Genomic DNA, 14,808 nt, shown 5'->3' with positions numbered 1-14,808 from the left:
TCCAGATGGCATGACATATCTTGGCACTTTACATCCCCCTCCCCTCAATTTACATTACAGTAGAAAAACTTTGCCTCCAACGTCCTTGCTGACACTTATACAATAGGTTAATAATATCTGGCACATATGGCTTGTACAGCTCCGTCCCATACAGATACTTCTGGCAGGTATAGCTTGTACACCTACGTCCCATACAGTTACATGTGGCAGGTATAGCTTGTACAGCTCCGTCCCATACAGATACATCTGGCAGGTATAGCTTGTACAGCTCCGTCCCATACAGATACTTCTGGCAGGTATAGCTTGTACAGCTCCGTCCCATACAGATACATCTGGCAGGTATAGCTTGTACAGCTCCGTCCCATACAGATACATCTGGCAGGTATAGCTTGTACAGCTCCGTCCCATACAGATACATCTGGCAGGTATAGCTTGTACAGCTCCATCCCATACAGATACATCTGGCAGGTATAGCTTGTACAGCTCCGTCCCATACAGATACATCTGGCAGGTATAGCTTGTACAGCTCCGTCCCATACAGATACTTCTGGCAGGTATAGCTTGTACAGCTCCGTCCCATACAGATACTTCTGGCAGGTATAGCTTGTACAGCTCCGTCCCATACAGATACATCTGGCAGGTATAGCTTGTACAGCTCCGTCCCATACAGATACTTCTGGCAGGTATAGCTTGTACAGCTCCGTCCCATACAGATACATCTGGCAGGTATAGCTTGTACAGCTCTGTCCCATACAGATACATCTGGCAGGTATAGCTTGTACAGCTCTGTCCCATACAGATACATCTGGCAGGTATAGCTTGTACAGCTCCGTCCCATACAGATACTTCTGGCAGGTATAGCTTGTACAGCTCCGTCCCATACAGATACATCTGGCAGGTATAGCTTGTACAGCTCTGTCCCATACAGATACATCTGGCAGGTATAGCTTGTACAGCTCCGTCCCATACAGATACATCTGGCAGGTATAGCTTGTACAGCTCCGTCCCATACAGATACATCTGGCAGGTATAGCTTGTACAGCTCCGTCCCATACAGATACTTCTGGCAGGTATAGCTTGTACAGCTCCGTCCCATACAGATACTTCTGGCAGGTATAGCTTGTACAGCTCCGTCCCATACAGATACATCTGGCAGGTATAGCTTGTACAGCTCCGTCCCATACAGATACTTCTGGCAGGTATAGCTTGTACAGCTCCGTCCCATACAGATACATCTGGCAGGTATAGCTTGTACAGCTCCGTCCCATACAGATACATCTGGCAGGTATAGCTTGTACAGCTCCGTCCCATACAGATACATCTGGCAGGTATAACTTGTACAGCTCTGTCCCATACAGATACATCTGGCAGGTATAACTTGTACAGCTCTGTCCCATACAGATACATCTGGCAGGTATAACTTGTACAGCTCTGTCCCATACAGATACATCTGGCAGGTATAACTTGTACAGCTCTGTCCCATACAGATACATCTGGCAGGTATAACTTGTACAGCTCTGTCCCATACAGATACATCTGGCAGGTATAACTTGTACAGCTCTGTCCCATACAGATACATCTGGCAGGTATAGCTTGTACAGCTCCGTCCCATACAGATACATCTGGCAGGTATAGCTTGTACAGCTCCATCCCATACAGATACATCTGGCAGGTATAGCTTGTACAGCTCCGTCCCATACAGATACATCTGGCAGGTATAGCTTGTACAGCTCCGTCCCATACAGATACTTCTGGCAGGTATAGCTTGTACAGCTCCGTCCCATACAGATACTTCTGGCAGGTATAGCTTGTACAGCTCCGTCCCATACAGATACATCTGGCAGGTATAGCTTGTACAGCTCCGTCCCATACAGATACTTCTGGCAGGTATAGCTTGTACAGCTCCGTCCCATACAGATACATCTGGCAGGTATAGCTTGTACAGCTCCGTCCCATACAGATACATCTGGCAGGTATAGCTTGTACAGCTCTGTCCCATACAGATACATCTGGCAGGTATAGCTTGTACAGCTCCGTCCCATACAGATACTTCTGGCAGGTATAGCTTGTACAGCTCCGTCCCATACAGATACATCTGGCAGGTATAGCTTGTACAGCTCTGTCCCATACAGATACATCTGGCAGGTATAGCTTGTACAGCTCCGTCCCATACAGATACATCTGGCAGGTATAGCTTGTACAGCTCCGTCCCATACAGATACATCTGGCAGGTATAGCTTGTACAGCTCCGTCCCATACAGATACTTCTGGCAGGTATAGCTTGTACAGCTCCGTCCCATACAGATACTTCTGGCAGGTATAGCTTGTACAGCTCCGTCCCATACAGATACATCTGGCAGGTATAGCTTGTACAGCTCCGTCCCATACAGATACTTCTGGCAGGTATAGCTTGTACAGCTCCGTCCCATACAGATACATCTGGCAGGTATAGCTTGTACAGCTCCGTCCCATACAGATACATCTGGCAGGTATAGCTTGTACAGCTCCGTCCCATACAGATACATCTGGCAGGTATAACTTGTACAGCTCTGTCCCATACAGATACATCTGGCAGGTATAACTTGTACAGCTCTGTCCCATACAGATACATCTGGCAGGTATAACTTGTACAGCTCTGTCCCATACAGATACATCTGGCAGGTATAACTTGTACAGCTGCATTAACAGCAAAGTGGTGCCTGGTACATGGCAAATTATTTGAGTTGATCAAAAGGGTAAGCTTAGTCATATGTCTAATAAACTTGACCACTGGGTGTCACAGACAGAATGAGCTGCATATCTACCATTGCCTGCTGTGAATTTGTTGAATGTAGTCGAAACTGCAGATTTTTGACAGTATCGGCTGACCACCTTATGTGTATGGGAAGGATTGGGCATCTAGAATTTAAACATGCCTGATCCTTTATTCTAAGCTGCCTCAAAAGGGTCTCTGGCAGAGGCTTACTTCTCTCACCTTAATGGAAACACTTGCACACTCAGCTGAGCCAGCCGCGCATGTCTATAGGTGGGCTGGAAGTATAATCATTGGCTGTATGTTAATCCGACATCGAAGGTATATTTGCACCTTTTAAGGGTATTTTCATCACAGACAAAACCACAACGTATGCTATTGATTTACAATAAATGTGGATCCCACCTCTGGGAGGCGAGATGTTGTTGTGTTTGACGTCTCTACAGCGACCTAAACAGCGACACTCCAGCGATCGGTTCGTTGTCTATATCGCTGCAGCGTCGCTGAGTGTGACGGTACCTTTAGATGAGTGGAGGAGTTACAGCCTGGCAGGGACTGAGCTTACAGTGATAACAATCAGACATTGACTTGTCTTGCAAATGGGATCAATTAGAAAATATCAGTTTGTCCCCAAAAATGGTTCTGATTGCATTATAAGGGCTCTCGTTCTATACTCTATCATAATATACCTGTACTTAATAGCCATCTACTCCGACAGCATGGCAACTAGTGTTTTATGAGGTCGTGGAGGCGAAGTAAAGCCTCGTGATCACAAGCAAGTGATATAGGACAAGCAGAAATCCCTGGGTAATCTCAAGTCTAGCGGGATCTACAAGATCTCCGTATTAATGTACACGGGATCAGAGGATGAGAAAAGTCTTAGTTATACATGTCTATGGCTGCTTTAAAGGGAAACACTGATACAACTCAGGTTAGGAACTGCAACCGTATATGTTCCTGCAAAGACACAATTACAAACAGCTCTACATATTACTTCCCCGCTACTTCAGGAATACTGGTGACCGCTCCAGCTTACAGAATAGAAATGATGTCTACCTTAGACCAAGCAAGGTTTCCATTCTGCTCTCACACAATCATCTGTTTACTTTAACTCGCCAAAGAAATAAAATAAAAATAGGTAAGTAATGAAGGCAGAAGGGTGTCCTTGTTTGCCCCACTTTGCGGTACAGTTGGCACTGTAGTTACACCTCCTTTGCGTAATTTGTAATAGTAAGACCTAATATAAATACCTAATGGCAGACAGAGGTAAAACAGCTCTGAAAGCCTATGCAGTTCATCTGAACAGACTCATGAAGCAGGTTGGCAAGTCATTTTGGCTGGTAAAAGACAAGCCATGCAAGACTGCCAATGTGGTGGCATCTTTTTAGTGCAATGTATCACTTTCCTTGGTTTGTGATCGTCACAAAAAAAAAAAAAGTCTGAAAATCCCTTTAAGCTGCCACAAAGTCTGTAACACAGTGGTGCCACAGGCATAAAAATTGATGGCGGGAGGGCAGCTCTCCCTCCAACTCAATTACCCCAGGTAACTAAGCTCTGGCTTATCTCTTCCTATTGGAAGCTTGCATTAATCTACTGCTAAAGCTGCATTTCCACCAAATATCCGTTCCTCCATTGTCTATGTGCGATTTGCTAGAGAGCAGAGATGAGTAGTTCTTCCTGTTTGCCAAGAGTGGGTCCTGTAGGTGTGGCAGTCCGGGTGGGATCGGGGGTCAGGCACTCCTGGCTGCTCATACCTGTCGGTGTAAGGTCCATGAGCTCACCTGAGGAGCTAAGGGGAAAAGAGGCAGAAACAGATATGCCAGATGAGGGATCTGCTGAGCCAGCAAAGAGTCGAGGAGGCTTGGGCACTAGATTTGGCTCGAATTGTGCTCTTAGTAGTATCTCTTGATCACTTACAGACTTGGGAATTTCACGGTCTGTTCCATCTGACACCATCATGTGATAAAGATCCTGCAGGGATCCACTTTTACTGTCTAAATTGAAAAGACTGTCTATAAATTCTGCAAATTCTAGCACCTGCGGGCTTGGAACATCAGTGAGGCGTCCATTCTGCAAAGCTAGCTCTTCCTGTGTTGGGGTCTGCACCCTGGTGGTCTCTGCTCCTGCTGTCGCTTCTTCATCCCAGGGTGGTAAATCTCCGGGTGAGGAACGACCACTGTTATGGATAATCTCGGTGTGCTGGCTCTCTTGGGAGTGCTTAGAAAGGGCATCTGCCCCAAGAAGCTCAGTGCGGGAGCTCAGGGACGGATTCTCCTCTGGAATGGTTGGGTCAATGAAGAAGCAGTGCGACTCGTCTCGCTCCAAGACAGCCCGCAAACTGGGTGAACCACGAATACTTCGGAATCCAGAAGAACGCCTGGAGTCAAAGCTGTAGACGGACTCGTTGTCAGAGAGGCTCTCCATTGTGGCTAATGGCGCTCTGCGGTCGTGCAGCGACACTGCCAGGCAATCCTTGGTGCTCATTAATAGAAGCTCAACCGGATCCTTCAGCACCGGCGATAGGAGACGAGAGTCATAAAATCCCTCAAGGCTGATTTCAGACTGCTTACTCCTACAGAGGTTTGGGCAACACAAGAATAACATCAATACAAAGATGGACAGAAATAGAAAAGACAAAGATAAAGAAAAATGCAGATCCAAAGTCAATCCGTCCTCGCCCTGGCTGACTAATGTGCAGCTCTAGCCTGGACCTCCAGGTAAACCATTATTGCACCTCCTATTTATTTCAGTATCGGGCTTTTATAGACCATGCTGAGGCATGCTGGGGGAAGGGGGGCAGTAAGTGGGGGAAAAAAAAACACCGCTAGATGCCCGGCAGGTTTTGTGCATGTCTCCTATTCTACTTATTATAATAAAAAATAGAAATATCTTATTTATTATTTGGCAGGAAAGACCATTTTTCCTCTTACAATGCATCGTTTGGCTTTACATTTCTGCTTTTTAATAAACGAACATTGTAAAAACAATTTTCATATATTTTTGGAAACCAAATAAATTTTTGCCCAATTTAACTATATAATAAAAGTTAATAATACAGTCAATTTCTGCACCAATGCAATCATGTGCCATCACGTATGAAGGAAGGGATATCTATCACAGTACTATGCAAAGGTTTTAGGCAGGTGTGGAAAGAAACGCGGAAATGTAATAATGCTTCAAAAATAGAAATTTCTAAGATACCAGAAAATACCTCTAAAGTTTTCATGTATTATATTATAGCATTTATGGAAATACATTATCGTAAACTTATTTTAGGTCACGGGAATTGGGCAACTCTCCTATCCTGTGCGCATTAACCACGCTGGAGTCAGAAATGAGGGACGCTGCAGCTTCTCTGGCACCGGTCACTTCCGCATCTGAATGGAATTAATGACATAAGCCATAAATACTTTATATCAAATCTTTGGAGACCTGTACAATGCGGTGACTGCGTTAGGAGAAGATGTGAAGATTTTTCCAATACGAAGTGCCTTATAATTTGTGCCAAGCAGAAAGCTTGCCATAACAAAATAGATATTTGCCCACTTTGCCAGCAGCAGATAAAAAAAATAAAGTTGTGAGTGATAAAAAGTGAAGATTTTCATTGGCTAAAGCCAAGTGTTTTAGAATCATAAAGAACTATTAATGCTAATGAGTAAAAAGCGCTTGTTTTAACCGGTGGTCAAAAAGAATCCTTAAATCTTACTTTAACAATTATAGATGGGAAAAATAAATATAAAAAAATAATGGTGAGTTATTCGTGTCCGATGAGATCAGCAGATTGGATCTGCACAGATTTGCAAAACTATTGAAAGATGAATTTTGTGCTGCTACATTCAGATGAATGTCGTTTTCTAGTAATGGTTCAAGTGGAAAGTTCAGACTTTCTGCAAACTATCAGTCACCTGCTAGTAGTAATCTGTATTGTGCAAGCCAATAGCTACCCCAATGTGATCAGCTATGTACCTCCGATATGTCAGACGATCACCTTTGCCTATCTGCTCTTACAAAAGGGTAAATTCTCACTTATATGCACTGGATCAAAGTATAAATACTGAATATAGTTGGAAAATAATACATTAGTGCCAACCAAAGAAACTTACTCTCCTTGAGAATGCGTGGCCATGTGACAGAAGAACCTTGTAACACTCTTCTTACATATAAACATTTGTGACGATATGTTGGTAAGAGCAGGATATCAAATATTTGCTTTCCTTCTCCCTGCACCAACATCAACCCGAGGACAGGATAGGGACAATCCTATAATCATTATATAGTCAGCCGATCTGCGCCAAATGCTATCAGATGTGTACAAGTACCTGAACGTAGGATACAGGATTTAGGGTGACTCCTCAATATCAGATTGTGGGCGTCCGACCCCTTCACCCCACCCACGATCAGCGGATTCGAGATCACAGCCCCGTACACTATGTTGTGGCCATTCTCTGGTAGAAGTGAATGTGATCTGAGCAGGAGTGCCTACAAAACAGCCACTACACAGGGTACATAGTTGTGGGGGGGCTATGGAAACAGTAGATCCAGTCTTCAAAATCCTGGATAACCCCTTTGAACATTGGGTTAAGGGGATGATGTAAAAAAATCTCAGGACTCTCCGTTTCATTCATATTTTTAAGTTTTTGATGCCTAATAGGGAACTCTATGTTCAATGAAATTATTTTTTCGAATAGATTTTTTTCTAACTAGACCATTAGATAACACCTTAAAGGGCACCAGTCATTAGATTCCTGCTGCCCAAAATATAGGCAGCATGGACCAGAGCCTTGCAGCCAGGTCTGTGTTATCCTGAAACGCTGCGGCTATACAGAGAAATCGGTCTGAAAAGTCAACTCAGGACTCAAGGGAGACACACTGCCCCCGGCCAACTTCTCCCCACATCACTCCACCTGATTGACAAGTTTCTCCCCATGTACACACATGGGAGAAACATGTCTGTTGCAAGGCTGAGCACTAAGTTACACTGCCAGTGGTTTGACCAGCAGGAATCTAATGACAGATTCACAAAATTTTTTAAAATGTGATAAGTTTTGATCTGTAGGAATCAATTTATGAGACCCCAACTGATTGCTAATGTGAAAAGAGCAGAGCTGGTCAGTTGAGTGCTGCTCTCCTCCGAGACTGTAAATAAGCTCATAAATGGTCTACGTGTCGGTCTTCAATCTCAGATTAGAGCACTCTATTACTGTATGGTGAACTCCGGTCACAGCAGCTACTGACTCCGTGCAAGGGTCTTTAAATCATTATATGGGGAACAACTATGGAACTGAAGCCCACATTCAAAGGAAGAGCAATTCCACAGATTTCAGACACTAACCTGCAGTAAGTATTCACAGCAGAGGAGTTATGAATTCACAAACCTGAGAGACTAAAACTAGGCAGGGTGGGATTCTGGCGGACAACACGGCATGACTAACAACTATGAAGAATAAAGATGGATGATAAAAACAGCAGCATCACAAGTGTAATATGATAAAGATTGAAAAGACTCACAGATGAGAGATTACTAATCACGACAAACAGGCCATGGTAATGCAAGAAAAACTGACAGAACAGTGTCCATTACACAGGCGAACAAAGAGAAATGACGCCAGATAGGACCCTGAATAATGAGGACAAGAAACATGCGTAAGGAAAGTGGGGCGTGTATGGGGTACACTAGGAGAAACCAAAAAAAATGAAAAATAGAGTCACAGAAAACACTATAACAGGAACATTCAATGGATCATAGAAATGTCACAGCCAGAGAGACAGGGGATAAGTCATTTACTAAAGAACCCATCCCATGGCTCCTGATAACACTCAGCAGACACCCCCACTAACTCTCCCTGGCGTTCCCAACTTACTTAGTGCTGCTGTTCCTCCTGTTGGCATTGGTGCCAGGCATGATTGCAGGGATCACCTCCAGAATAGGAGGCGACAGATGAGGCGGCTGATGAAAGATCAGTTCTGGGTTCAGATCCACTTCGGTTGGACTGACCATCACTTTGGCAGCTGACAGAAGGGCAGTTTTGCCCTTGTTATAATTTTCCAACACCTATATATGAGAGAGAAGAAAGGTATAATACACCAGACCACACCACAATGAAAGGCTAGGCAGGCGTACGGCAGGACTACCTACAGGCCAACTTGGGCTGGTCCTACCAGGATATTGCTGGCATGCTGAAGTCTACTGGTAGGTAGAAGAATGGTGGGTTCAGGACAGAAATGGTCTCTAGTATTGTAATATGACAGGAATAGATTTTTCTAGGTTAAAGGCGTTGTCTGGGCACAGAAAAACAGGTCTACTCGTTCTCCCTCAGAAATGGCACTGCTTTTTACATTGGGCTGTTTCTGGTATTGAAGCTCATCTCCATTAAAAAGTGTCAGGACCAGAGTTGAAACACCAGAAAAAAAAGCCAGTCTTCGAATCCTAAAACCTCTACAAACAAATATTAAGTCACATCTTCCTTACCTTGTTCAGTCCCTCCATTACCACATGAGGAAGGTGTTCATGCAGCATGGCCGGGGAGATTATTACTTCTTCAAATGCTTTGTTGTCTCCCCAAATGGCAAAGTAGGTTGGTTCCTCTTGATCCCAGAAACTAAGAACAGAAGGGTTATGATGCAACATGCAAGAAAGATCTGTACTGATAAGTGCTAAATAGTAGATCTATAGAAAACACCATTGCCTCTCACCAGCATTGCTCTGCAGGATGATTGTGCACAACATGAATGATTCGTCCAGGAGGGTAAAGCGGGGTGCTGGCTGACAGTGCTATGGTTAGGTCACTGGGGTGAGTCCAAAGCCGGTTACTAGGCACAGTTATCCCCTCACAATCGTCAGGAAGTTCTGATTTAGGTATACACCTAGTACCCCCGAGAATAATCCGCCACTAAGAAAGCAAGAAAATCCAAGAATGCATTTAGAGTAAGGAGTGCCATAAGACAAATCCACTATAGCAGAGAAATCTATACACTGCAAACCTTTGGCTTGTTGCTTCTTTGAAGAACATCTAGAAGATGCCTGCGGAAGCCTTCAAGCTGAGACAAGCCTATCCTACAGAAAAGAACGTTTAGGGTTAGCTCAATGTATACTCTAGTGTAGCGGTCCTCAACCTTTTTCCACCTTGAAAGCCACATTCAACTGAAAGATGGTTGCAAGCCACTTCCAGAGCTCTCCTCCACAATAATAACACTCAGAACCCACCATGACAGATGTGATGACAGCCAAAGCTTCTCCACAGAAAGCAAACCGAGACCTTATGCCCCCTCCATTGTAGGTAGGATACTTCCTTCCATTGGTTCCCACTTAACCCCATTCGGTATTCCCGAGTCAGCCACTCTCACCCCATCATTGTGTCCAGCATCAAGCACTCCTATGACCATCAGCATCTTATTTCCAGCTTACAATATTTATTTCTCTCCCTCATAACCCTTGCCAGAAAGTTTACATTCACATCTGCTCTTGTGTGTGGGGCTACTCACAAAAGCCATCTGGAGACCTTTTCTCCATAGCTGGATGCTTGATATGGAACTAGACACCAAGCTGGCAGACAGCCACAAGCCACATATCATGGGCCTCCCGAGACACAGGTAGGGAACCATTACTCTAGTGTGTAGGTTTAAAATATTTCCAAAAAAATTACCTTGGTACCAAGTCTTTCCCAAGCACAACAGATGTAACAAACTCCTTGGAATACTCCATAGCATCCTCACTGAAAATAAATTGGCATGGTATTAGTGAGGCCTACAGATGACTACCTTGCTCAAGACATTTACAGAATACGTACCTTAGGAGGCCGCCTGGTGGAGAGTAAGCAAAACACTTTAGGGAGGGGTACTGTGGACGTAGAAGGAAGGAAAGAATAGCAGCAGTGCCAGCTCCCAGCGAGTGACCCACCACAATTAGGCCATAGTGTTTGGTTCCACGTCCCTGGGAACACAAGAAGTAGTTCATGAGATGTCCTAGATTCAGCGACAGCCTAGTTTACGTTACAGGCAGTTTAACTTGAGCTGCAATGAATATACAATCCTCTGCGATCACATGATGACAATTCAGGCCCAATAGATCCTATATTTACAGATCCTATAGTTCATTAAATGATCCATACCATGTAGCAGACTTGGAGTCATAGTCACTTCAGACGTGAACTTCTCCAATATATACACTGCAGCTAATTTTATCAACATTTTGCTATAATTTTGAAGTTCGGACTATCACCCAGAAGTCTACAAATGTCTCTTATAATGGCCAAGAAAGAGCATACTCTACGCAGTGATTTACAAAAAGGGAAATACAAAAATGCCCCACGCTTGTGCCAATCTTATCTTTATTCTTACCAGATCTCTGCCGAATGCCTGAGAAAGCACCATTTCTTGTTCCAATTTCTTTTTAATATACTCAGCAGAAAGAACCATTCCCTGCAAACATGAAATCACTGGAATGAGGTCACATATTCTGATTACCAAGCGGCACTAGATGACATAGCTAAAAGGGCAAAGTTTATGTACCGCTCGTTCCATTTCAAAGGGTCACGCACCTTAAAATACTGTGTGCTTTACGCCACACGAATGAGTAATGCAGATAGTGCAAGACTGACCAGAGATTAACAGATACAAGGGTCACTAAACTTGTAACATGTTGCAAAAACAGAAGAACTATTCATAAGTATAGGTATCCGGAAACTACAGGCTGCGGTGACAACATCTGAAAACATCTTGATTTCAAAAACCAAGAAATTATTGATAGCCGACACCAATCAAATTGAAAATCCCTTTCTTTTGCAATGGGTTGGATACATTTCTGTTGTCATATAGGAGATTAGAGCAAATGAACATAATGGAATATAAATGGGGGAGACAGGTCAGCTACTGAGTCTTCATGCTACCCTCTGGATCACTCTGCAAAAAGCCGAGCCATCCATACCTTGTGCCCCAACCATGTCCCATGGTGTCCCTCCACTGGCAGGCGCTCCGCATCTCCGGTGAGGTCCGTCAGGGCGTCCTGGGAATACACCATGAGAGGTTTGGCATGACTTATATTACCTATATCGGTTGTCCTTACATCTAGTGATGAAGCATGTATCGATTCCTCTACCTTGGGAGAGAGAGTGCCACGTATACTAATCACAACTTTCTTCTTTTCATGATCGACAGCCACAAAGAATGGGGTTTCATAAACCTATAGTAAGAGAACACCCTATAAATGCCAATAGAAACCACTTGGAAAGGAAAAATATACATGAAGAATAAATAAAAATTCTCCCAATAACACACGGTTAATTCTGTATCCCCCAGATTGTTGTCTGGAGGGGGGAGGTCACATGTATGAGATCACAGGGGGTAACCAGCACTTGGATCCCCACTTGCCTCATATTTCATACCCTTAGGACACATGATTAATATTCAGCATTGAAATCCAAATAGTCTGTTAAATATATATTCCCAAACACACGTCTTGGTCCTTACATCACTTGCTTTGACTTAGTTTAGTATATAATAAATGCAATCAAAACTTTATAGTTGTAGTTTATAATTAAATCAACTATAATGTTATAACATTTCCAGTCATATACATACATACATATATATAATATATATATGTATTAAAGGGCTTGTTCAAGACTACGATATTGGTGACACATCCTTAGCATTCTTCATTGGTTGTCGTTAATAGATCAGCTCAATTCTTAGTGACTTCAATAGGAGCCTGAGCTGCAGTACTTGAGAATGGCCACTGCAGAGTGTGTGGCGCTGTGATGTTCTGGGCACTTACCCCCAGCCATAGGACCTGCTGATAGCTGATCAGAGGAAGTGCCGGCTCTAAGACCCCCATCAATCTAACATTTATGCCCCATCATAAGGACAGCTCCTCAATACGTTGTCTAGACAAACCCCTTAAAAGGAGATTTCCAGTTTTGGAATTAAATAGAGCTGCATTTGTGAACATATAATTTATATATAGATCATACAGCCTTGAAAGGGTTATCCTGGACTAAGTTAGTTTTTAACAACAGGCTTAAAAAGAACTAAGAGGAAAGTAGTTGCTAACTACCTGCCTGTTTTGCCCTTCATCAATATCTGCCGGCACAGAGTGGTCACAGACCGCACCCGCCGGCGATTTAGCAGCTTCTGCTGACATCATGTTGACAGAGAAGCAGTTTCTCTTTCATTGCGCTCTGTGGATGGGGTGCGACTGCCGATGTCGTGCTGATTGACAGAACTGCCGATGTCGTGCTGATTGACAGAACTGCCGATGTCGGGCTGATTGACAGAACTGCCGATGTCTTGCTGATTGACAGAACTGCCGATGTCGTGCTGATTGACAGAACTGCCGATGTCGGGCTGATTGACAGAACTGCCGATGTCGGGCTGATTGACAGAACTGCCGATGTCGGGCTGATTGACAGAACTGCCGATGTCGAGCTGATTGACAGAACTGCCGATGTCTTGCTGATTGACAGAACTGCCGATGTCTTGCTGATTGACAGAACTGCCGATGTCGGGCTGATTGACAGCCAGGTCCCCGCTGCATAACTGTGGGAAAGTAATCTGGAAGGAGAAGAGCTGCTCTGTTGACGTGGAGCAGCTGAAATCACTGGCAGAACATTCGACAATCCAGCACCGGATAGAATAGGAAGGTAGTTACTACTTGACGGTTTATTATTTTTACTATGAGCCAAAAAGCTATTTAGTCCTGGACAACCCATGTAATATTGCCAGATACAAGCATTCTTATGATGGGGTCAACATTGATCTGTATGCTACTTTTAGAGGTAACATGGCAAGTAGCTGAACGAGAGTCTTCTAGGGACAAGATGCACTTAAAGGGGTTGTACACTACTAGGACAGCCCCATCTCTTTCCCCATGCTTGGCCCCGATAAAATAAAAGAGCTTATACTCACCTCTCGTGCAGACCCTGTTCCAGCAGTGTCGACACTTGTGGTCCTGGGGCTCTTGTGCGGTTGAAGGACACATGACCCCGGTGCCCAATCAGCGTTGGCCTCACTGTGTCTGCCTTCGGACAAAGTGAACATGAAGAGGAAGACCGGGCAGCAGCTGTTCTCCAACTTCCTCTTCATGGTCAATTAGACAGCAGCGGGGACAGTGACACCAGTGCTGATTGGGCTCCAGGCTCACAACCACAATAGAGACACAGTAGAGCGAGTTCCGACACCGCAGGAACGGCGGCGGCATGGGATGTGAGTATTAGCATTTTTATTATTATTATTTATCAGGGCCAAGTACAGCGAATGAGAAGATGCTGTCCTAGTAGTGGACAACCCTTTTAAAAAGCATAACTATGGAAAAAAAAAAATATATATATATATTAGTAATATAGCAGGGTAGGTCATGACAGGTTACTACAGCTCCATCTTTTGAAGAGTCTTCATATATTTGTACCTGATGGTCTGTAAAAAGTGAAATGAGCATGATCGAAGACTAACCGCATCATGACATGACGTGTACACAATGTCCACCATGTTCATGTTCTCATCCAGGAAGTGACGCTTTATTGCAATGGCGTTACACCCACAGCAGTTATCCTCCTCAATGGTAACTCCAGGGGCAAAGCGAGGACGGGTAGAGCAAGGACAACAGCAGCTCCTAAGGACATGAAACCAATGAGTGGGTGCGTGTTAGACAAAGAAGGCCAAGGTGTGAATGTAAAAGTACCGAAATATATACACAAAGCACAAACCGAGACCCCGTGTACAAGCTCCACAAGACCACAAGTAGCATGCTCCATCGTGTGCCATGTATGAGACTGAGCTCTCCTGGAAGGCCAAGTGTCCACAACACAGATCCAGGCTATGTGTAATAGTCAAATTGTGCTCCCTCGTGTACAGGGGTTCTTATTGTATTGATAGCATAGACACAGGAATGGAAAGCAAAATATAGGCTACATAAGTGAAAAGGAGTACTTACGAGCAAGCCCCTGCCAACCGGCAGATGCCACAAGTTGGTTTCCGGATGAGGTACATGGGCCAGCCATATGCCGCCAGTGCAAACAGCATGTAATAACAGACCTCCTTGTACCGCTGCATCTCTTGCTATA

General features: G+C 44.2%; 1 protein-coding gene across 1 annotated transcript in view; it reads right to left on the bottom strand.

The window, feature by feature from the left end:
• Nucleotides 1-255: 255 nt before the first annotated feature.
• Nucleotides 256-14,808, bottom strand: part of DAGLA (diacylglycerol lipase alpha) — a 49,221-nt gene continuing 34,668 nt past the window's right edge. The window contains exons 9-20 of the mRNA XM_069739756.1: nt 14,679-14,803; nt 14,198-14,357; nt 11,847-11,930; nt 11,676-11,753; nt 11,090-11,170; nt 10,540-10,682; nt 10,396-10,464; nt 9,734-9,806; nt 9,446-9,642; nt 9,222-9,351; nt 8,614-8,804; nt 256-5,324 (exon numbers count right to left, since the gene is read on the bottom strand). Of these exons, the coding sequence (XP_069595857.1) occupies nt 4,403-5,324; nt 8,614-8,804; nt 9,222-9,351; nt 9,446-9,642; nt 9,734-9,806; nt 10,396-10,464; nt 10,540-10,682; nt 11,090-11,170; nt 11,676-11,753; nt 11,847-11,930; nt 14,198-14,357; nt 14,679-14,803 (2,253 nt within the window). The 3' untranslated portion in view covers nt 256-4,402. The remainder of the gene's footprint in view (nt 5,325-8,613; nt 8,805-9,221; nt 9,352-9,445; nt 9,643-9,733; nt 9,807-10,395; nt 10,465-10,539; nt 10,683-11,089; nt 11,171-11,675; nt 11,754-11,846; nt 11,931-14,197; nt 14,358-14,678; nt 14,804-14,808) is intronic.

The sequence above is a fragment of the Ranitomeya imitator genome, chromosome 9 (genome assembly GCF_032444005.1).
Source record: "Ranitomeya imitator isolate aRanImi1 chromosome 9, aRanImi1.pri, whole genome shotgun sequence".
Taxonomy (NCBI): Eukaryota; Metazoa; Chordata; class Amphibia; order Anura; family Dendrobatidae; genus Ranitomeya; species Ranitomeya imitator.
The sequence above is the reverse complement of the archived record's forward strand: the minus strand, read 5'-3'. Positions and strand labels throughout refer to the sequence as shown.